The 22,592-nt window shown below is 50.5% G+C and overlaps 3 protein-coding genes across 3 annotated transcripts; 2 read left to right on the top strand and 1 right to left on the bottom strand.

Moving 5' to 3' along the window:
* Positions 1-3,182: 3,182 nt before the first annotated feature.
* LOC135326377 (olfactory receptor 14A16-like) lies at positions 3,183-3,698 on the top strand (the record flags this gene model as incomplete). The annotated part of the gene is made up of 1 exon (XM_064504260.1): positions 3,183-3,698. A coding segment is annotated over exon 1 (516 nt), but the record flags the coding sequence as incomplete, so codon positions are not given.
* A 6,838-nt stretch (positions 3,699-10,536) lies between these two features.
* On the bottom strand, positions 10,537-11,124 carry LOC135326419 (olfactory receptor 6E1-like; the record flags this gene model as incomplete). Its single annotated transcript, XM_064504306.1, has 1 exon — positions 10,537-11,124. A coding segment is annotated over one exon (588 nt), but the record flags the coding sequence as incomplete, so codon positions are not given.
* Positions 11,125-21,216: 10,092 nt separating this feature from the next.
* Positions 21,217-21,939, top strand: LOC135326376 (olfactory receptor 14A16-like). Its single transcript, XM_064504259.1, has one exon. The coding sequence runs from the start codon at positions 21,217-21,219 to the stop codon at positions 21,937-21,939; it is 723 nt and encodes a 240-aa protein (XP_064360329.1).
* Positions 21,940-22,592: the final 653 nt, after the last annotated feature.

The following is a 22,592-nucleotide window of genomic DNA, read 5'->3' as shown; positions in this document are numbered from 1 at the left end:
CTGCCTAGTGAAGAGATGGGAATAGGGGCTTCCAGAGTGGGACATTTCCACCTATCATAGATAGTCACCCTCTGATGAGACAAGTTGCAATGTTGGAATCAGTTTCTCTGCACTCTTTAGAAAAGGACAATAGGTGATTATTTTAGTTTATTGCAGTGAACATTTCCCAGGAGGACGGAGCACAAGGGACAGAGACATTGGTGTCTTCAGCTGGGCCTCTGCTCCTGAGTGGGGTCAGGCTCCTGGGATGGAGGGAGCTCATGGCAACCTGGCAGCACTGCCCAGAGACAGCTGTGTGCAGGAGCAGCTCCTCTGCCAAGAGCAGCAGGGCTGCGGGCACTGCCTGCTGCTGCTGACATGAGATGAGAGAAGACAGGGAGAAGTGCAAGGCAGTGTGGAGCGGGAGGACAGAGGAGAGCTGCTTGTGGGAGAAATCTTCACAGCCCCTGGCACGGTAAGTCTCTGGCTGTAGAGAAATATTATTGAGGTTCCTGGAGGGGTCTTCTGAACCCATCCCATACCATGGCTGATAGGCTTTTTAAGAATTGCTCTCCCTGTTCTTCTAGTGCATAAGAGAAGGAGATCCTTTAGTGCAGGGATTCCCTGCCTCAGCATCAAAGGGACAGGGCACGCTGCTCCCTTCTCCCAGGGGCAGCTGCATGGGGGTGAAGCCTGGGTGTGCCCTCAGGTCTGGGCAGGGCTGTAATCCAGAGAAGTTCAGAGCAGTGACTCTGCCGCCTGTGAGGGTCAGCACTCAGCCTGCCCAGGGAGCTCCCCACGGCTCTGCGGAGAGAAGCTCTGGGTGAGAGGAGCGACCCCCAGCAGGGCAGGTTAATTCTCCCGCTGAGAGGGTGCTGTGTGGATCAGGTCTGCTCACAGCTCTAGCTCATGCACAGGAGATGTCTGAGGAGTCTTTCAAGAGGAATATCAAGAGAAGGGTTACTTGAAAGAGAAGGAGCTTTCCTTCTGGTATCTGCACTTTCAGTTCCCTAATTTTGGCAGGGAGAAAAAAAGAAAGAGTTCTCTGTTTTGTCAGGGAACTGGGACTCCTAAACCTTTACTCTGAGAGATTAACAGGTCTGTGAGAAATCTCATCAAGCTGCTTTATCCTCACCTTAGTCTACAGACAGCATTAGCATCACCTTTGTGGCCTCATGGGAGTTTATCTCACTTGCTGCTTAGGACCTAGATGCACAGAGATGCCCCTGGCAAGTGCCCTGATCCAGGAGGTTTCTGTAGGGCAGAACTGAGCACAGAGAGGGTGGGAAGGGGTCTGGGAGCACTGACTGGGAAAAGATGTTGGGACAAAGAAAGAGCTGCCAGCAGGGACAGCTCCAGGCAGCAGAGATGGTCAGGGAATGAGAGGGAACTGCCAACAGAATCATCATGGGAGAATGGATTTAGGCAAGTCATGGTCAGTACTTTTGATGCTGACCTCTTCCTCTGAGCGAGTCCCCCATGTCTCCTCTCCCACCCAGCCTAGCCTCTGCCCTGAAAGATATGGAGTCAAGGGCATGAGCCATCTCCTCTGCAGCCAGACAGAGGTCTGGCTGAGGAGAGGGGCCTCTCTCTTGCCACAGGCCAATTTCATGCTGCCTGACAAAGCGGCTGAGAGTGACTGCCCTGCAATGTCACCATCCATGAAGTGGCATGCCCACCTGAGTAAGGCTTTCCTAAGTGCCCGTATGTCTCTCTTTTTCCTTGCCTCCCTTGGCAACAGGATCATGGGGTTGCTCCTTCTTTCTCCTCCTGTCCATGCTGCTCCTGTTCTTGCTCTCAGGTCTCAGGGGTGGGGTTCAGACAGCAGCGCTGCAAGTTGTGCAACAGAGGGATCTGCATGGCACTGAGGTTTCCCCAGCCCCCTTCTGACCTGTGGAGCTCTGGAGTTGGGAAATGAGCTGAGTCTCCCTTAAGGAGGGCCTGTCTTCAGTCCTAATGGTCCTTTGACCATTTCCTTTTTGGGTCCTGTTGGGCTGCAAGCTGCCCTCTAGAAAGGCACAGCTGTCTCATAGCATCTCTGTGATATCTGAGAGACAAATGAAAAAGGTGCAGAGATGCTGAGAGCATGGAGATGGTGGTGGGAGGCTGTATATGGGCATCTGAAAAGAGCCCTGTGTGTCCTTGGCTAGAAGGGGAGTGTGGAGACCTCCCTCTGGTGCCCTGAGAAGGGTTTAGAAGTTTGGAGACCTGCACTTTGAAAGTGGACTCCTCTGCACTCAGTAGGGACTGGCTGCTTTTTAGGGTAACATCATCCTCCAGCTCAAAGAGGTGAGAGTGCAGGACAGCTGGGAATGAGACTAATAGACAGACGAGATGTCCTCACTCTGCAACAAGGAACAGTGGATGCTTTCCTCTCACGACTCACAGTAGAAATGCCAAGGATTTCTACCTTTGAGGAACACTCGCCAGGGGTGACATCTAAAAGAAAATAAAATAGCTACAAAATCCCTAAAACTCTGTTCCTCAAACCTCATCCTTTACAACTGGGAATGAAGACACTGAAAAGCTCTTCTACATCACTAGTGGATTTCACTTGGCAGGAACTGTGAATGCCAGGTCTAGTCACCCCCATTGCCCCGTTCCCACTGCTGTACAGCTGCACTGACTCCTCTGGAGTCCACGGGCAGAGGCCCCTGCTCCTCACAGCACACTCAGCCAGTGCAAAGTGGAGCTCAAGCAATGGAGCTGCACAAAGATCCTCTTGGTAAAGAGAAGCAAAGTGGGGGGTTGTATGAGAACTGGAACATTCTGGGGATTGTTTTTTTTCTTGACAATTCTCTCCTAACTTGTCAATGTCTTTTCCTTTTCGACAGTCCCCCATGCCTAGAGATAGCAAAAAGTCCAACGGCAGCTCCCTCAATGAGTTCCTCCTCCTGGCATTCACAGGCACACGGGAGCTGCAGCTCTTGCACTTCTCACTCTTCCTGGGCATCTACCTGGCTGCCCTCCTGGGCAACGGCCTCATCATCACAGCCGTAGCCTGCGACCACCACCTCCACACCCCCATGTACTTCTTCCTCCTCAATCTCTCCATCCTTGACCTTGGCTCCATCTCCACCACTGTTCCCAAATCCATGGCCAATTCCCTGTGGGACACCAGGGCCATTTCCTACTCAGGATGTGCTGCCCAGCTCTTCCTGGTTATATTCTTGCTTGGAGCAGAGTATTCTCTTCTCACAGTCATGGCCTATGACCACTATGTTGCCATCTGCAGACCCCTGCACTATGGGACCCTCATGGGCAGCAGAGCTTGTGTCAAAATGGCAGCAGCTGCCTGGGCCAGTGGCTTTCTCAATGCTCTCCTGCACACTGCAAACACATTTTCAATACCACTCTGCCAAGGCAACACAGTGGAGCAGTTCTTCTGTGAAGTCCCCCAGATCCTCAAGCTCTCCTGCTCAGACTCCTACCTCAGGGAAGTTGGGCTTCTTGTGGTTAGTCTTTGTTTGGTCTTTGGGTGTTTCATTTTCATTGTGCTGTCCTACGTGCAGATCTTCACAGTTGTGCTGAGGATCCCCTCTGAGCAGGGCCGGCACAAAGCCTTTTCCATGTGCCTCCCGCACCTGGCCGTGGTCTCCCTGTTTGTCAGTACTTCATTTTTTGCCTACCTGAAGCCCCCCTCCATCTCCTCCCCAGCTCTGGATCTGGTGGTGGCTGTTCTGTACTCAGTGGTGCCTCCAGCAGTGAACCCCCTCATCTACAGCATGAGGAACAAGGAGCTCAAGGAGGCACTGAGGAAAGTGATTTCATGGACATTTTTCAGCAGTGGTAAAATTGCCATTGCTCTCCACAAATGACTCCCACGGTATCTCAGACTAGGACTGAGCATTGTTTGTTCACTTTAGTTTTATTATGATTATTGTTACTATTATTAGTAGTATTCCTATTCCTGTTGCTGCACAAATGCTTGGGTTCATTCCACCTTCACTGAGACTGCTCTCTCTCACTTGGTACCTATATAACATTGTGTCTTACACTGAGTCAGAGCTGACTCCCTCACAGTATCTCTATAATAAAGTAGGTTCTTCCTGGTGCAGTGCTTGAAGGCTGGCTTTTCTTTCTAAGCTGGTATTAAGAATATGCCCAAGGAATTGCATTACAGAAGGGCCTACTGCACAGGGTTCTCCATGGGTTCAGGACCAAAAAGCTCATAATCATGCAATGATCTCTTAGAGACCAAGGGCTGTGTTTAGGACTCCCCCATCGGTGTCCAGTGACAGTGGAGGCGATGAATGGTCACAATTTCACATACCCAGAGCTGTGCCACATTTTAAGGCCCAGTGTCAGATGCCTGTCCTTCTGGAGGGGAAGCTGAAGCTGCCAGGAGAGCACAGGGGATCTGCTGGGACAGCGTGTGCCTGGGGTGGGCAGTGAGGGGAACCTCACAAAGGGAGAGGTCCTCCAAGGTGGAGTCACCTAAAGATAAAGTGCTAAACCCAGGTATCTGTGGGCAAAGGAGGCCTCCGCAATCCCAGGAGAGGCAGTGAGGAGCCAGCTGGCACAGGAAAGGGAGACTGGAGAGCCCTCTGTGTCACCCTCTGTGAAATACCAGGGCCAGGATCTAGAGGCACACCTGGACACAACTAGCACCCTTGGAAATGCTCCATAGTCCCTGCAAGCACCTGCCACACCTGCATCCCCCTGGAGGGATTAGAAGCCATGATCCTCATTTGGTTGGGTCTGATTCCCACCCTGACCAGCGTGGCCAGTGCAGGGTCACCCTGTGGACCCATGACTTCACAGCCTGCTCGCTTTGCAGAGCAGCACCATCACCTCAGGGTCCTGTGGGAGAACAGGGGAGGGGTGTGGGAATGGCCAGCGAGATCAGAGGAGGAGTTGGGAGAGGTGAGAAGGAAGTGGAACTGAGCTTGAAAGTGTCTTGGAGAGAAAAATGCCAACTTTTAATCCAAGAAAAAAAGGTTCAGAGTGTGGGTACACTACAGCGAGCTCTTGGTGCAGAGCCAGAAGTCCTTCCTGTCCTAGCTGTCCACATGGCCTGGGAAGTGGCTGAAGAAGGATTAATGCTCCCCACCCTCCCAGCTCATCGTGCCATCATCCCTCCTGACGGGTGGCACCAAAAGGAAGGCTGGGACTCCTTGTCAGAGCTTGCATTGAAGGAAGCCGGACCCAGGAGCCACATCGGTTTGCTGCTCTCTCTCAGGCTCTGTCCCCAGCACATGTCCTTGAGACAATCTCCCACACCCTGCATGCTGGTCCTTACCCCAAAAGTCACATCCAGAAAAGGGTCCATGCCCAGCTGGAGGACTGTGCATCCAACTGTGACCCCCGGGAGGCGAGCCCTCTCCTGGGTCCTCTTCAGGTCAGGCAGGGAGCATGCAGAGGAGGTCCTGGGGCCGTCTACTCAGCCTGTATAGCATCCTCCTCCCATGGGAGACCTCAAGCAGGGTGCTTCAGGGCAAAGATCCAGCCCAGCTGCTTGTTGCATGAACAGGGAGGAGAAGCTGTCCCCGGAAACTCCTCACACACCCAGTCCATGGTACGAGCCATCTCCAGCACTGGCCATTCCCCATGGTCCTGGTGAGGGGTGATCTTTGAATGTGAGCAGCTCCGTCTGCCTGCTGGGCTCAGCACTTGTGTGGGGAGAATGGCCATCCCACTTGGCCTCTCTCCCTGGGCCCAGACCCCAGCAGACCGTGGAGCATGGCCTTCTGCTAACCCTGGGCGGACAGGATCAGGGCTGGGCAGGGGCCGATGACTGGTGGGAGGCTGCAGAGCAGGAGAGCTTTGGGGGACAGGGCGCCGAAGACTGTCATGGGAACCATGCTGGGGGGACATTTCCCCACCCTGAACGCACCCTGTCCTGTGCGGTGCCTGCACAGTGGGGCCATGGGGGTCACACGGAGGGCAGCAGGGCTGGGCCAGCACAGGGACAGGAGGGAGACAGGAGCCACGACACTCCAGGAGCTCCCGACAGTCCTGGAGGGGACTCACTGCTGCTAGCAGAGTCGGGGATTTCTCGAGGGCTGCAGCCACCGGCACAGGCTGCCAGGACTCCCAGACCCAGCACAGGTGGTTGGAGCCCAGTAACGCAGCTCATGGGGCCTTCAATCCTGTGTCACTGCCCTCTCTCAGGCGCACTGCTGGGTGTCACTCCCTGCACAGGCAGGGAGAGGAGCTGCTGGAGGTCTTGTGTTCTCACCCCTGCTGATCTCGGCTCTTCCCTGGTGTCAGCCCACAGGCTCTGCCCTGGGTCATGTTATGGCTCCATACCCTCTCCTCGGAGACCATGTAGGGACCTGCAGCACATAGCTCTGCTTGGAGCTGGCCACCATGGCCCACCTGCACAGGGCCCAGAGAACCCAGCAAGGCTGTGCTTGGAGGTGAGGCTGTGATTGTCCTTGGTCAAAGTAGATGGGATGGTCTGGCTGGGGCCAAGGGGAGCAAAGGACAAGAGACAGCAAGGAGAAGATGCAATAAGGGAAATGTCATATGAGTTTATGGAAAAAAATAAAGAAATAACCATGGTAGTTGAGCAGCACTGAGTCAGGGGCCAGGAGGTCTTTCAAAACTCTCCCAGAGAAAGCACTCACCAACCTGATCTAAATGTAGTTAGCTCAGCTCAGAGCAGGTTGTGGCCCTGGAGATCTCCAGCAGTCTCTCCCAACCCAAAGCCTCTAGGAGGAAGGGGCTGGAAGGAGAAGTCCTGAGCAGGGGACACTGTTGTGGGGTTGAGGTCTTGCTGGTATTTGTACTGCCTGGTCAGCCCTGCCCTCAGAGTCACACAGTGAGTGAGTTCATCCTCAAAAGGTGTCTCTGCTCCATGGGCAACAGGAGTCAAACCAGTGCAGGGAGACTGCAGAAAAGTTCTCAGGAACATGCCAGGCATTCAGCCCCTTCGACTGCTGAGGTGTCCCCAGACCAGTGCTTTGCATCCTGGGTCTTGAGGGCTGAAAAATCTTTAGAGCCAGGGCAGATGGGAGTCCCACCTCCTGGGCCCATGGGTTACAGGGCATCAGCAGGGCTGTACTGGCTGCAGGGAGGGAATCACCGCCCAGGGCAGGAGCAGATCCCCCTCTGCCCTCCCCTCGCTCTTGACACCCCGGAACAGAGATCATGTTTCCCATATTGACCCTCCCTGATTGGCTGTATTCCCAGCTGGGGGGAACACAGTCTTCAGACTAGGGAAATGTAGGAGAGCCCAGTCTGACCTAGAGGGGTGGAGTCCCACCACACCTGCTGGGTGGCCAGGGCTGCAGGCTGCAGACCCCACGCTGTTCCCTGCAGACCTCCTGCCTGGGGCTGGAGGGTGCCCAGCAGCAAGGCAGGCATGCCTGGGGGCCTGGTGCCATGGGGGTGGTGGCCTTTGGACCAGCCTCTGTCTGTAAGGGGCTCAGGAGCTTCTCTGCCTCCATGTTAGTGGCAAAGTTAGTGTCCCAGGTGGTTTGTGGCATACGACGACACAGACCTGAGGTAGGGTAGTGCAAAAGATACTTTATTGAAAACACAATGGCCGGTTATATAGCAATCAAGCTCAGCCACTCCTCTAAGTATCTCCTAGACATTGTGGCATCTCGTGATAGGTAGGAAGACATCTCCTGATGCCCAGCAGGCGGGCAGGACAGTCCAGCAGGACAGGCCCACCGCAGCTGCTGGCACGTAGGCAGGGGGGCACACCGTGTCTGCTGGCATGTAGGCAAGAAGGCACATGATCACTGGCAACTCACGTGCACACATTCTGGCCACAAATCATAGTTACCACATCATTACTTTCTGCCTTAAAGATCCTCTGCTGTCTTACACAGCATCATTCTATCTTGGTCCCCAACAGTCTATGAAGCCTACTCAGGCTGGGGATTTCTATGCATATGACACCCTGGGTGATTAGTGTTAGGTCCTTATTTATTCATGTAGTTATTTATTCGGAAGCAGACTAATAACAAAGGGGTCATCACAGCCTTTGGCATTATCTGCTGGGGGGCGGGGGGGGGGGGGGGGGGTTAGCCCTGAAACTTTGTGTTCATAAACAGCCACAGAAAGTCCATGAGACTCATAACCCTTTTTAATTCCCATTCTCACTGAGGTTTCCTTTCTACCCCTTCTTCATCCCATGCTACTTCCAGTGCTAACTCCAGGAAAGAAATGTGATTTTTGGACATTTGTTCCAGTTTCCTGTATTTGTTACATATCATAGAAAATACAGCCCTTCCCTGTTTCTGGGAGTTTGACCACAGGCATGAAACACTGATGCTGGCTGACATTCAAGATCTTTTCATGACACAAACTGCATTCCCAGCTTTTACGCTTGAGATGTTTTTCCATGTAGACTGTGCACCTCTCTCACAAAATCATAGACAAACCATTTAAAGTCTAATAGCCATGGCCTTGTGCTGGCCCAGACCTACATATAAGCTTGCAGTTAGGACACCTTATTCTTGTGCCTATGCTATCTGCACAGTTTTGCAGCAGGCAGAAATGGCAATAATGTAGCTATGGAGATGTTTGTGCAATGTCTGACAGAGCTCCAAAGAATTTCTCGACCCAAATACCTTCCTGCCATTCTTAATACAAGAGTAATATCCATTGTTTAAAAGGAGAAAACAGGTCTTGAGATATTTGCAATAGGTATTTAGTTGAAAAATCCCCCAGTTTTTTTTCACCTGTGGATATGATGAAGATAGATATAGTAATGTGCAGCAGATCCTCAGACAATGAAGTTTCGCTCACCACGACTGTCCTGCTCATGGACCGCCAGCAAAACAGTGATCATTGCCCCTGCTATTTAGATTAACCAAGTAGTGCTACTTTCTGTAGATGGTTTTAAAATGGAGGGTAGTTCATATGGCACTGCCCGTCCAAACCCAGCCACTTTTACAATAAAGGTTGGCAGATGAGAAGTCTGATCAACAACAACAACAAAAAAATCTCCCTTTGAGCCTACGGGATCACTGACCCAAACACTTATAAAATCTCTGTCTTCATATTGCTTAGATTAATAGTGGGGAAATAGAGAGATGTGTGCCAAAGCTGGTCCTTCATGCTGCAACCCCAAAGCCGAAGCCTATAGTCGTCTCTGTCCCCTTTGAGGATCACAAAGTAATGGAGAACAGGGACCTTGACATCAAGATCAAGTAGGTGCAGCACCTCCAAGGCCTGCACTGTTAAAGGACGCTGAATCTGGTGGACTTTTGGATCTGGGGTATTCCCCCTTCCTGGTCCACTGGATGGGAGACTGCTGTGGTTCTCTGCTCCCTGGTCCTGCCAGCAGTGAGGCTGCACATGTGCTTCCAACAGGCACACACACACTCTGTACGGACATGGTGGGCCACCAAAACATCAATTCAGCTGGGGCACAGTACCTTTACAGGCACCACAGAGACACGAGCAGCACTCATAAACATGAACCATGCAAATGGCCTGGTCCTGTTTTTGCTCACCAGCTAATGAGACTCAAAGGTTGCAGGAGACCTCACATGCACCCTTGCATGGGTGTCCCTGGCAGCTGGCTGCCTTGAGGGCTGCAAGCCTTCCACACATGTACTCACACAGAATAGAGAACGCTCACTCAGAAAATAGCTAGGAATAGGATTTAATACGACGCTAAGGCAGACCGCAGTGACCAGGCACACAGCTTGGCCAGGCAAGTGTACTTGCCAGCAGCTTGCTTACACAAAACTGGCCCCTTTTATTCCCTCTCCCTCCATTTTCCCATGCTTTTTCTTCCATAATCCACCTGATCCCTCCCTTTCGCCAGCTTTATCCCCTTTGCAATAAACAGTCCATCACTAAGTAGTTTTTTACTCATTGGTCCCAGTTTTACTATGTATGTACTCAAGCACATATGTAGTAGACAATTTAGTCAGTTATCTCAACCTCAAGCCAGAGCCTAGTTGTCTGCCTGCATACCCTAACCTACCCACGTTGCTGGTGGAGCTGTAGGCCCAGATGGGAAGACCAGGGCCACCACATCCTCCACTGCAGTGCAGAAGGACCCAGCCTGGAGCTGAATTTTGGTGCTTAGCATCTTCTGTTATTCAGGGAGAGAAGATGTTCTGAGCTTTTCTCAACAGTCCTGGGACATTGTCCCCAGAGTTTTCAGCTAAATTTCCTGAGAAAGCTTATGAAAGCCTCCTTGTGTCAGCACCCACTGGCAGACTATGCCCCAGTCCTAAGAAGTATTTTTCCAGCATTTTATTAATTTTTTTCAGATTTTGTTTATAGTAACCCCCTGTGACTAAGACACACAATTCACATTTCTTCCTTTCACTACTACAATCCAACGAGAAAATAAATCTCCTGAGGCACCTGTATTTAGTAGCTACATATCTGTGTGTGTATGATATTTTATACGATACATAATTAAAATTGTTATCTCGAGAAACATCATGACTGGGGGAGAAGTTGAACCTTTGCACGGCCAATGGCTTCCTTCAAGGCCAGTTTCACAGTCTTGTTTCTGAGACTGTAGATGAAGGGATTTAAGAATGGGTACAGGACAGTGTTCAGCAAAGCTACAGTTCTGTTGGTCTCCAAGGAAACATCTTCTGAGGGTTGTGCGTAGAGAACAATGCAGCTTCCATATGCGATGGCTAAGGTGATGAGATGGGAAGAACATGTAGCAAAAGCTTTCTTCCTCCCAGATGCTGATGGCATGTGCAGAATGCAATGGAAGACACACATATAGGACACCAGGATTAAACATAAGGAACCCAGCACTACAAATGATATGAAAAGAGAGTCTGCTTTCCAAAGCAGGCTGGTGTCAGAGCAGGACAGTTGGAACAAGGGAGAGTTGTCACAGAAAAAATGGTGGATCTTGTTTGGGCCACAGAACATCAGCTTTGAGAGCAGGACCAGGCGGGAACTCGAGAGTGTGAAGCCTATGACCCAAGCAGCCACAACGAGGTGGGTGCAGAGCTGCCACTTCACGACAGCAGCATAATGCAAAGGTTGGCAGATGGCAACGTAGCGGTCAAAGGACATGACAACAAGGAGACCCATCTCTGTACCACCCAGGGCAAAATAGAAATAGGACTGGGCAAAGCAGCTGCTTAATGAGATTGTTCTTCTACCAGAGATCAGAATCACCAACAATTTGATAGTTGTGGAGGATGTAAACCAGATTTCCAGGAATGCCAGATTGCTGATGAAAAAGTACATGGGGGTTTGCAGGCGGTGATCCACACACACGAGGAAAATGATCGCTGTGTTCCCTATCACAGTTGTCAGGTATATGAGCAGAAGGAGCAGGGAGAGAAACAGCTGTAGTCTTTGATGAAGCCCTGAGAAACCCTCTAGGATGAACTCAGCAACTACAGTTTCATTTCCTGGTCCCATGCCCAATTTCAGTACATCCTGCTGAGAGAGGAGCAGGAAGAAACAAGTGTGAGAATTTCACAGTCTGCACAGGAGGCTGTATCCTTCTTTCTTTGCTCCCTTGCTTGCTTCCTATGTAACACAGACAGAATATTCCTCTCAACCATTCATTGCACCCTGATTTCTCCGTTTCACATTTACAGTCCTCAGAGATTTTACTGTCTTCTTTCTACCTTTTCCAAACTCTCACAAAGGATTCTTTCTCAAGAGCACAATATTTTAAAGAGATTGTGAACTATTTCATGCCATGCCTTGGAAATTCCCAGTTCACTTTGACTTACTGCAAACATCCATCACATCTGTGTTTCAAAAGCCAAACTAATGTCCCAGCAAAAATGCTTACTGCTATCTGCAGATGCCAGACCATCCCTTTATATATGCATTTGGAAAGGTATTCCTTCTACTTTTCAGTACTTGCCTTTTTTGATTCAGAACATCTGGGAGGCTGTTGATTTCAAAACAAGTCAATATCGAGTATCTCTTTTGTAGTTCCCTGCTTTCTTCCACATCTTCTTCCTCTCTGTTTCTCCAGAAAAGGGGAGGAAATAGGGAACAAGTATAGCTTGCCTTCTTTAATACTCTAGATAGTGAAATTCATTACGGTTCCCTTCAGTCACTGGAAGTGGCTTTCCCTTTAGGGGAGGGGGGAATCATCTCATGCAAAAAACCTAAAGGCTGTCCTTTTGGTTATTTGAAACAGGAAGCATCTGGAACAAAGAAAACATGAAGCAGGGTTATATTTTAGGCGTCCAGAAGTTGGGCGCTTCAGTTTGAGCAAGTTAGCATACTCCCATATTGCCAGGGCAGAGAGAGAAGAGTGTCTGGAAGAGACTGGTAACACTTCTTTCACGTGCTGGTTATAGTCTGGGAGGACCCAGCCTCTAGAGCTCTCTGTTCATCTCCACTGACTATATAGGGAGCCAAGGGAAAATGAGTACGGGCTCCAGCTGCTCACACACACCTCCAGTGATGTAGATGAAACTCCCTATTTCTATCTCAAATCTCCTAATTTATTTAGTAGCTAATTTCTTTTTCAAACCAAAGAACACGTCTAACAGAAGAAAGCCCAGGGAAAACACAGGCAATAAATGTTGATGTTTTGCCCTCCACCTTTGCATTTGGTTTTAGACATATAAAGGAAAAGAGCAGATGACTTCATAAATAGGATGCCTCAAAAATGCAAGGGTGGGAGGATGAGATGATGGGTTTTAAGTGGTGAAACAGAGGTTCTCCACAAACTGTGTTGTCCCCCCAGACCTCGTCTCAGAGCATAGCACGTGGTTTTTATATAGGGAGTAAAATGGGAAGCCCAGTAGTGGGCAATACCCCATGTTTGCACTGGCATTTTAACTTGGGGCTCAGGTTAGTCCTAGATCCCAAACACCCTGTCTTGCCCTCTGCCTCTAGTCTGGCATTGGGGAATATCTGTACTGGGTTCATCTGGAAGATTTGCTGAAATTAAACTGCTGACTATAATTGAGCAAAAGCTCAAGCCCGGTCACCGACAGCAACATCACTGTAGCCTCAGTGAATCAGAGGTGACAGTCCCAGCTTCCCATTTTCTCGATAAGTTCCAACATTCAAAGGGTTGTGTCTTCTTAGTCTGCTGGATGTCACCTAAAATTATTCTTCTGCTGAATGTACTCTCTTAGAGGAACCTGCAAAGTTGCTGAGGGGTTACAGCAAAGCAGCTTGTCTGCTCACCATGGGGGTAACCCTCTGCTGAACCCTTTTTTCAGGCTTTGATTAGTGGAAAGGATTTGCTGTGTTCAGGTCCCACATAGCCAAAAATGGAGCTAGCATACGCGATATTGACTATGGCAGTGTGAGATATGCAGGTGAAGAAGGCTTCTTATGGCTTCCAGCAGAGGGTATTCTCGGGACAGTACATCTAGTGCAGGCATAAGACATAGTGGTCAGTGTGAAGAAACTCAGCAACACAGTGGAGGAGGGAACAGAGCTCTCGTTTGAAGGTAGCTGGTGGCCATGGAGGCTGCTCTCATCAAAGAGATGAGGCCACAGAAGAAACAGTCTCTTTACTGGGGACAGGGGGTACCTTGGTACATAGGGCACAGGATTCCCATAGCTTCTGTGTCATTTCTCACAGCCTTTAGGGATGTCTCCAATGCCTCAAGGTGTCTAGAACAGAATCAGATGTCTATGCCTGGACACCTGGCTCCCACCCAGAGCTTCCCTCTGTAATTAATAGACACAGGCCCCTTCCAAAGGAAAAGTATTCCATCCTCAGGTCGATGTCCAGAACTGGTGGGTGGGTCACTTTTGAAATATGACAGTTTCTTCTGGTACCACGAGGGAGATACCAAAAGACTTGCTTAGGTGATGTCACATCTGCTTTCTCAAAACGTTTAGCCCCTTGGCTTCTCCCTGAATCTGGTCCCCACTAAATGCATAATGGTTCAGTCCCAGGTTTTCTTTTAGAGTGAACCAGTTTGTTCCATCAAAGAAAAAAAAACTTTGGGAGAGTTGTGGGGAAAGTGTATTCCATTTATGAAGTGGGTACCTTCACACTACTAAAACCAACACTGCTGCACACTGCAGAGAGCAGTCTTTATCCTCTAAGTCAAGTGGTGCAGACCAACAGGGTCTGAGGCTAAGGCCAGTCCCCCTACAGAGCAGAGTGGCTGGGCCCACACTACAGGGACATGGCCTAGCCCTCCCTGGGACCCCTGAAGTGACCATCTGGCCCTAAGATAGAGTCATGCATGTGTGTGTGTGTGTGTCTGTGTCCGTGTGTGTTTCACGTGTGTGTTTTGCCACTTAGAATGTCTTAGCAGTCTAATCCAAGAATCATTACCAGCCAGATCTAACTATTATAGAAAGAGAAATATAATAATTACAATAATAACAGTTTAAACTGTTATACACATACTTCTCAGTTTCCACCCCTTTCCTGGTGTTCCGCTCACTCTTCCCCTGCTACCCTGGGTCCTAAAGTTGCTAGTTTCACTCTGGTGGTGTTGGTGGGTTGTTACGACGAGTAGTCATCATCTGGAGTCCTTCAAGAGGTTGAATATAATTTTGTCAGTTACCACCTTGAGTTATTTTTGGAGAAGATTTCAGCTTATGACTAGATTCTCCTTTTGGGGCTTGATTCATTTGACCACATAGAGAGGCTGCTGCTGCCTGAGAAACCCTGGGATAGCTGTGTTCCCACGTGGTGCTGGAGATTTTGGAGGCAGCTGCTACGGGACCTTAGCTTGTCGTTAGGAAAAGTATCTCAAAACAACTCAGTTGAGACAACTTATTTCCCGCCTTTGACTAGAAACAGAAGTGCAGACAACTGGGTCAGACAGAGACATCTGCACTGACAGGGTCTGGCAGGGGGTGAGATCAGCCTCCTCCCTGTTGTCCCCTAAAATGAAGTAGCACTTCAGTGACCGTGCAGGGAATGTCAAGGGAGTGTGGCTAGATGTTTTAGGGACTCCTTTAAAAGGTCACAGTAACACAGGTATGTTGAGATTTGTGCAAAGTTAGCCATCCAAAAATAGATGAAGCTGGTCCCCCTGCTTTCCTCATCAGTTGAGAGAGCCCGACACCTCAGAGTGTGATGTGTTCTGTGCAAAGGGTGAGGAGTGGCACGGACAGTCGTGGGCAGGGGGTGGTTTTCTGAGTACTGGTCTCTGTGTGAGACACAAAAATATCTTGTTTAACAGTGCAGGCCTGATTATAAGAGAACTGTTTAGAAAATGGCATTAAAAATGAAAGAAGCAAGGAATTAAGAAAAATGATTTAAAGCAAATAGATGTTTTCTTATACTTTCCAGCTTTTCATTTTTCTGTGTTCTTCTTGTCTTTCTTGATTTGTTCTGTTTCGGTATACTAGTCTTCTGGGAAGATTATGCATTATCTTTTTGTCAGAAATTGAAAGTGATATTCAGAGCTGGGCTGGGATGCAGTCCCCGGGTCATGGACAGCTGGTGCCATTGCAGGTGCCCTGGTCCCCTCTGCCCAGACTCCCTCTGCAGCTCCCAGGGGCTCCGGTCTCCCGCAGGTCCCCTGTGAGAGCTGCCAGGCCCAGGCAGGTGCCTCAGAGACACCGGGGCCTCTCCAGGTGCCACTGGGTGCTTGTGGTTGGACACCTGAGCTCTGCCTGGAAAGGGGAAGAACTGTTTCCAACATTAAAAAAGTATATATATATGAGAACACTCCAACAACTCCTTCACTGTGTGTCTAAGCAGCCTTTGTTATCTATTTATGAATCACCCCGGGATCTCCCGACCTCTCCTGATACCTTCCTGTCCTCACTTGCTTTTCCTTGAAACACAAAGCCAAGGGCTGATCACAGACTCCCTCTAGGTGACCTGTGGCACCACAGCACTACCCTAGGAGTCACATTCTTTTTACCTGAAGTCCAGTCTGAATCTCTCAAGCTGCTGTTTGTGGCTCTTTCCCCTTCTCATGCTGTTTCCCACTACCAAGAAAAGCTCCAGCATCTCTGAAACCACCCTTCAAGCAGTCACAGGCTCCTACTCGACTGCCCTTTGCCTGCACTTCAGTGGGCTAAAGAAGCCCAGGTGCCTCAACCTCTCCTCATGGACAGGTTTATTCCTGCCTATGCGCAGGACTTGACACACCTCTTGTAAATCTTCATGAGGTACCTGTTGTCCAAATCACCCGAGTTCCTCAAGATCCTTCTGAACTTTAGCTCCTCCTGTGTCAAAAGAAAAATAAAAGACAAAGCAACAAACAAAAAAGAAACCAATACAGCACCAATGAGTTAAGAGTAAGCAGGAGTGGGCTGATTGTAGGGGAAGGGATCAGGATGGTAAAGGAGACAAACTGAGAAGGGGGGGAAGGAAAAAACTCTAGGAAACTCAAAGTGAGGTAAAGGATTGATCAGGGCTGTCTTGGGGATTGAGGTGGAGAGAACCTCAGGAGGTCTCTAGCCCAATCTCCTTGCTCACAGCAGGGTCAGCTCTGGGGTCAGACCAGGTGGCTCTGGCCTTCAGCCAGTCTGGTCCTGGAAACCTCCAAGGCAGGAGACTGCACAGCCTCTCTGGGCAACCACTTCCAAAGCCTGACCTTCCGCATAGTGGAAAAGCTTTTCCTTATCTCCTGCATGAATGTCTCTTCTTTCAACTTATGCCCATTGTCTCTTGTCCTCCCACTGCACTCTGGTGAAGATCCTGGCTCCATCTTCTAGGTGACCTCCTCGTAGCCGTTGGAGGGCTGCCCTGAGATCCCTCCAAACCATCTCTTCTGCAAGTTGAAGAAGCCCCATTTCCTCACAGAGCAAGTGCTCCAGCTCCCTGACTACTGTGAGGACCCTCAGCTGAATTTGCTCCCAGTTATCAGCCTCTCTCTTGTTCTGGGAAGCTGACACTAGATGCAGTATTCTCTAGGTGGTCTAATGAATACTGACTAGAAGGCAATCATCATTCCCCTCGACCTCCTGGCTGTGCTCCTGCTCAGACAGCCCACGATGCTTCTGGCCTTCTTTGCTGCCAGGGAATGCTGCTGGCTCATGTTTTGCCTCTGTCCCCCAGGACCCTCAGGTCCTTTTCCACAGAGCTGCTCCCCAGGCACTCAGGCCCCAGCCTGTAACACTGTGGGGTGTTGGTTTCTCCCAGGTGCAAGACCTGGCATTTGTCCTTCTTGAATTTTCTGAGGTTCCAGACAGCCCATTCCTCCTGCCTGTCCAGCTCCCTCTGAATGGCAGCCCTCAAGCATATGACTGGGTCCCCCGCCTCCAGTTTGGGGGCATCCAGAAGCGTGATGAGTGTTGCCTTCTGCATGTAACTAGTACTGATGATAAACAGGACAAGTTTCTGGAGAGATCAGTGATGCTCCACTTCTCCAGGAAGAGTGCTACCCATTCACCAATGTCCTCTGAGCCTGACCATCCAAGCAGCTTTTCATCCATCCAATTGTCTAGTCTTCTAGCCTATAAAGTTTTAATGTGCATGCAAGAATATTGAGGGAGACAATGTCAAACACCTTGCTGAAGTCTAGCAAAAAGACATTTACTCTTCTCCATCCACAGATGCAGTTATTTATTCATAGCAGGCAGTCAGGTTGCTGTGGCACAGTCTTCCCTGGGTAAATCCATGCTACGTGTTCCCAGGCACCTTCTTCTCCTTCATGTGCCCAGAAAGGTGATCTGAGAGGATTCATTCCATGACTCACTCCTCACCAAAGTGAGGCTGCACTGCCTGCAGCTCCCCAGGTTGTCCTTGTGGCTGTTTTTGAAGATGGATGCAACATTTGCCTTTCTCCAGTCATTGCGACTTCACCCCATCTCCACAACCTTGCAAAGATGGTAGCGAGTGGCCTTGCAGTGACAGCAGTCAGCTCTCACTGCATCCTCGTATGCAGCCCATCCAGCCCCACTGACTGGTGTAGTTTGAGTTCTCACAAGGAATCCCTCACTAACCTCATCCACCATTGGCTGCTTTTCTCCTCTGGAGTCCTGACTCAAGGCACAACAGCCCAGGAGACCTTGCCTGTGGAAACAGAAGCTAACAAGGGCTTGAGTCCCACAGACCTATCTGCATCTGCTGCTACAAGATTCCCTGTCCCATTCAGCAGTGAGGCCACATTTTCCTTCTTGTTCTTTCATTCTTACTGGAGCAATAGCAGCTCATCTGCATGCCCTTGACATCCCCTGCAAGTGTCATTCCTAGGGGAGCTTTTTCTTCCCTAACACCAAGCCTATGATGCTGGACAACATTTCTAAATTCCTCCTTTGCCTCAGGCTTCTTTGCCCTGCTGTATGCTTCCCTATTACCCTGGAGCTAAGATGCGAGTTCCCTGTAGAGTCAAGTTGGTCCCTGAGGTGTCTGCTAGTTTTAGTGAGTATCGGGATGGCCCATCCTTGTGCTTGGCAGGTCTGTCCTTAAAGACCTGCTTGCTTTGCTGATCTCCTGGGCCCTTGAGAGCTGCCTCCCCTGGGATCCCCCACCAGTTGCAGTGAACATTTCCCAGGAGGAGGGAGCACAAGGGACAGAGACATTTGTATCTTCAGCTGGGCCTCTGCTCCTGAGTGGGGCCAGGCTCCTGGGATGGAGGGAGCTCATGGCAACCTGGCAGCACTGCCCAGACACAGCTGTGTGCAGGAGCAGCTCCTCTGCAAAGAGCAGCAGGGCTGTGGGTGCTGCCTGCTGCTGCTTACATGAGATGAGAGAAGGCAGAGAAAATTGCAAGGCAGTGTGGAGTGGGAGGACAGCAGAGACCTCGTTCTGGGAGAAATCTTCACAGCCCTTGACACAGTAAGTCTCTGGCTGCAGGGCAATGCTCCCGATTTTCCTGGAGGGGTCTTCTGAACCCAGCCCATACCATGGCTGAGAGGATTTTTAATGCTCTCTCTCCTGGATTATCCAGGGCGTAGCAGGAGGAGGAGATGCTTCAGAGCAGGGACAGGGCATCCTGCTCCTTTCTCCCAGGGATGGATGCAGGGGTGTGAAGCTGGGGTGTGCACACAGGTCTACCCAGGTTCGTGAGTCAGAGCATTATCCCTGTGCCCCATGGTGCTATGTGCCTGGGGCAGTGACTCTGCTGCCTGTGAGGGTCAGTGCTGTGGGGAGAAGTTCTGCATGACAGGATTGAGCCCCGGCCAGGCAGGTTCCTTCTCCCATCAAGAGGGTGCCGTGTGGGTCAAGGCTGCTTACAGCTCTAGCTCATGCACACGACATGTCCAAGGGGTCCTTTCAAGAGGAAGATCAAGAGAAGGGCTACTCCCAAGGGAAGGAGCTCTCCTTCTGGTGTTTGTGCTTTTGGTTTTCTCCCTAATTTTGGCAGGGAGAAAAAAGGAGAGTTTTCTGTTTTGGCAAGGAAGTGGGACTCACACACCTCCCCTCTCAGAGATCAGGAGGTCTGTGAGAAAGCTCAGCAAACCCCTTCAGCCCCACCTCCACCTACAGACAGCATCAGCATCAGCATCAGCTCTGTGGTCTCCCTTGGGTTTATGGTACCTGCTCCTTATGAACTGCAGGCACAGAGATGCCTCTGGACAGTGCACTGTCCCGGGAGGTTTCTGTTGGGCAGATCTGAGCACACAAAAGGTGTGATGCAGTCTGTGAGCACTGCCTGGGAAAAGATGCTGGGAAACAGAAAGGTGCCAGCAGGGACTGCTCCAGGCAGCAGAGACAGGCAAGGAAGGAGAGAGAACTGCTAACAGAATCATCGTGGGAGGATGGATTTGGGCAAGTCATGGTCAGTCCCTCCAATGCAAACACATTGCCCTGAGGAAGCCCCCCACGTCTCTGCTTGCACCCAGCAGAGCCTCTGCCCTGACAGCCGTGGAGTCCAGGCCATGAGCTGCCTCCTCTGCAGCCAGACCTCCAGCAGAAGAGAGGGGCATCTCTCCTGCCAGGGGCCCATTTAGCGCTGCCCGACAAAGGGGCTGAGAGTTGCTGCCCTGCAATGTCACCATCTGCCAGGTGGCATGCCCCACAGGATAAGGCGAAGGCTTTCCCAAGTGTCCCTCTGTCTCTCTCCTTGCCTCCCTTGGCAGCAGGATCATGGTGTTGCTCCTTGTTTCCTCTGCTGTCCATGCTGCCCCTGTTCTTCTCTCAGGTGCTCCGGGGTGGATGGGTTTTCAGCTGCAGTTCAGACACCACCACTGCGAGTTGGGCAGCAGAGGGGTCTGCATGGAAGTGAGGGGTCCGCAGCCCCCTCCTAAGCTGTGCGACTCCAGGAAATGCAGTCTGTGGGGTTGGGAAATGAGCTGATCCTCCCTTAAGGAGAACCCATCTCCAGTCCTGCTGGTCCTTTGACTGTTTCCCTGTGGTGTCCTGCCAGGCTGCGAGCTGCCCTCCAGAAAGGCACTGCTGTCTCATAGCGTATCTGTGATATCTGAGAGACCGTGAAGACAGTACAGAGATGCAGAGAGTATGGAGATGATGGTGGGTGTCTGTACATGGGCATCTGAAAAGAGCTCGGGGTGTCCTTGGCTAGAAGGGAAGTGTGGAGACCTCCCTCTGGTGCCTGGAGAAAGGGTGAGAAGGTTGGAGACCTGCACTTTGAAACAGGGTTCTTCTGCTCTCAGCAGTGGCTAGTTTCCTTTTAGGGTAACATATGAGTGCGATCGTCCACCAGCTCAACGAGGTGGGAGCACAGGACAGCTGGGAGCAAGACTAATAGACAGACCAGCTGTCCTCATGCTGCAACAAAGGACAGTGAAACCATTTTTCTCAGGACTCACAGTAGAACCACCAAGGACTTCTACCTTTGAGGAACACTGCCCAGGGGTGACAAGGACATCTCAAAGAAAATAAGAAATCCCAGAAATTCTGTTCCTCAAACCTCATTCTTTAGAACTGAGAGTGAACATGCTGAAAACCCCTTCTACATGATGAGTGTATTTCAGCTGACAGAAATTGTGAGTGTCAGCGCTCGTCACCCCCAATCCCCCATTCCCAGTGCTGCACAGCACAACTGACTCCTCTGGAGCCCACGGGCAGAGGTCGCTGCTCCTCGCAGCAGCACACTGCAAAGTGGAGCCCAAGCAAGGGAGCTGCACAGAGATCTACTCAGTAAAGAGAGAGGCAATGTGGGGGGTTGTATGAGAACTGCAACAACTGGGTTTTTTTTTGTTTTTTTTTGTTTGTTTTTGCTTGAAACATCTCTCCTAACTTCTCAATGTCTTTTCTTCTTTGGACAATTCCCCATGCTCAGAGAGAGCAAAATGTCCAACAGCAGCTCCCTCAACGAGTTCCTCCTCCAGGCATTTGCTGACACACGGGAGCTGCAGCTCTTGCACTTCTCGCTCTTCCTGGGCATCTACCTGGCTGCCCTCCTGGGCAACGGCCTCATCATCACAGCCGTAGCCTGCGACCACCACCTCCACACCCCCATGTACTTCTTCCTCCTCAACCTCTCCCTCCTCGACCTTGGCTCCATCTCTGTCACTGTCCCCAAATCCATGGCCAATTCTCTGAGGGACACCAGGGCCATTTCCTACTTGGGATGTGCTGCCCAGGTCTTCCTGGTTGGGAACCTGTTTGCAGCCGAGTATTCTCTCCTCACAGTCATGGCCTATGACCGCTACATTGCCATCTGCAAACCCCTGCACTACGGGACCCTCATGGACAGTAGAGCTTGTGTCAAAATGGCAGCAGCTGCCTGGGCCAGTGGTTTTCTCAATGCTCTCCTGCACACTGCGAACACATTTGCAATACCACTCTGCCAAGGCAACACCGTGGACCAGTTCTTCTGTGAAGTCCCCCAGATCCTCAAGCTCTCCTGCTCAGATTCCTACCTCAGGGAAGTGGGCCTTCTTGTGGTTAGTGTTTTTTTAATCTTTGGTTGTTTCATTTTCATTGTGGTGTCCTACGTGCAGATCTTCACTGCTGTGCTGAGGATCCCATCTGAGCAGGGACGACACAAAGCCTTTTCTATGTGCCTCCCGCACCTGGCTGTGGTCTCCCTATTCATCAGCACTGTCATGATTGCCTACCTGAAGCCCCCCTCCCTCTCCTCCCCAGCTCTGGATCTGGTGGTGGCTGTTCTGTACTCAGTGGTGCCTCCAGCAGTGAACCCCCTCATCTACAGTATGAGGAACAAGGAACTCAAAGATGCGCTGGGGAAAGTGCTTTCATGGCCATTTTTCAGCAGTGGTAACATTGCCATTGCTCTCCACAAATGATTCTCAGTGTATCCCATACCAGGACTGTGCATTTTTTGTTCACTTTAATTTTATTATGACTGTTGTTATTATTAGTAGTAGTATTTGTTATCATTTTGCTGCACAAATGCTTGGGTTCATTCCACCTTGACTGAGACTGCTCTGTCTCACCTTGTGTCTGCATAAAATTATATCTAATTAATAATAACTGTGTCAGAGCTGACTCCCTCACAGTATCTCTGTAATAAAGTAGGCTCTACCCAGTGCTGTGCCTGAAGGCTGGGCTTCCTCCAAAGCTGGTGTCAGGAATAGGCCCAAGGAATTGCACTCCAGAAGGGCCTGCTGAGTAGGGGTTGTCCATGGATCCAGCAGCAAAAAGCTCCTAATCATGTACTGATCTCTTAGAGAACAAGGGCTGGATTTAGGACTCACCCATCGGTGTCCAGTGACAGTGGAGGGGATGAATGGTCTCAGATTTGCATAAGCAAAGCTGTACCGCATGTTTAAGCACAGTGTCAGATGCCTGTCCTTCTGGAGGGGGAAGCTGGAGAGGCCAGGAGAGCACAGAGGATCTCCTGAGACAGCAGGTTCTTTGGGTGGGCAGTGAGTGGAGCCTCACAGAAGGAAAGATCCTCCAAGGTGGAGTCATCTAAAGGTGAAGTGCTAAACCCAGG

The sequence above is a fragment of the Dromaius novaehollandiae genome, unplaced genomic scaffold (assembly GCF_036370855.1).
Source record: "Dromaius novaehollandiae isolate bDroNov1 unplaced genomic scaffold, bDroNov1.hap1 HAP1_SCAFFOLD_27, whole genome shotgun sequence".
Classification (NCBI taxonomy): Eukaryota; Metazoa; Chordata; class Aves; order Casuariiformes; family Dromaiidae; genus Dromaius; species Dromaius novaehollandiae.
The sequence above is the reverse complement of the archived record's forward strand: the minus strand, read 5'-3'. Positions and strand labels throughout refer to the sequence as shown.

Coding starts and splice junctions, on each gene's coding strand:
- LOC135326376 (XM_064504259.1), top strand. CDS start 21,217: ATGGCCAATTCTCTGAGGGACACCAGGGCCATTTCCTACTTGGGATGT.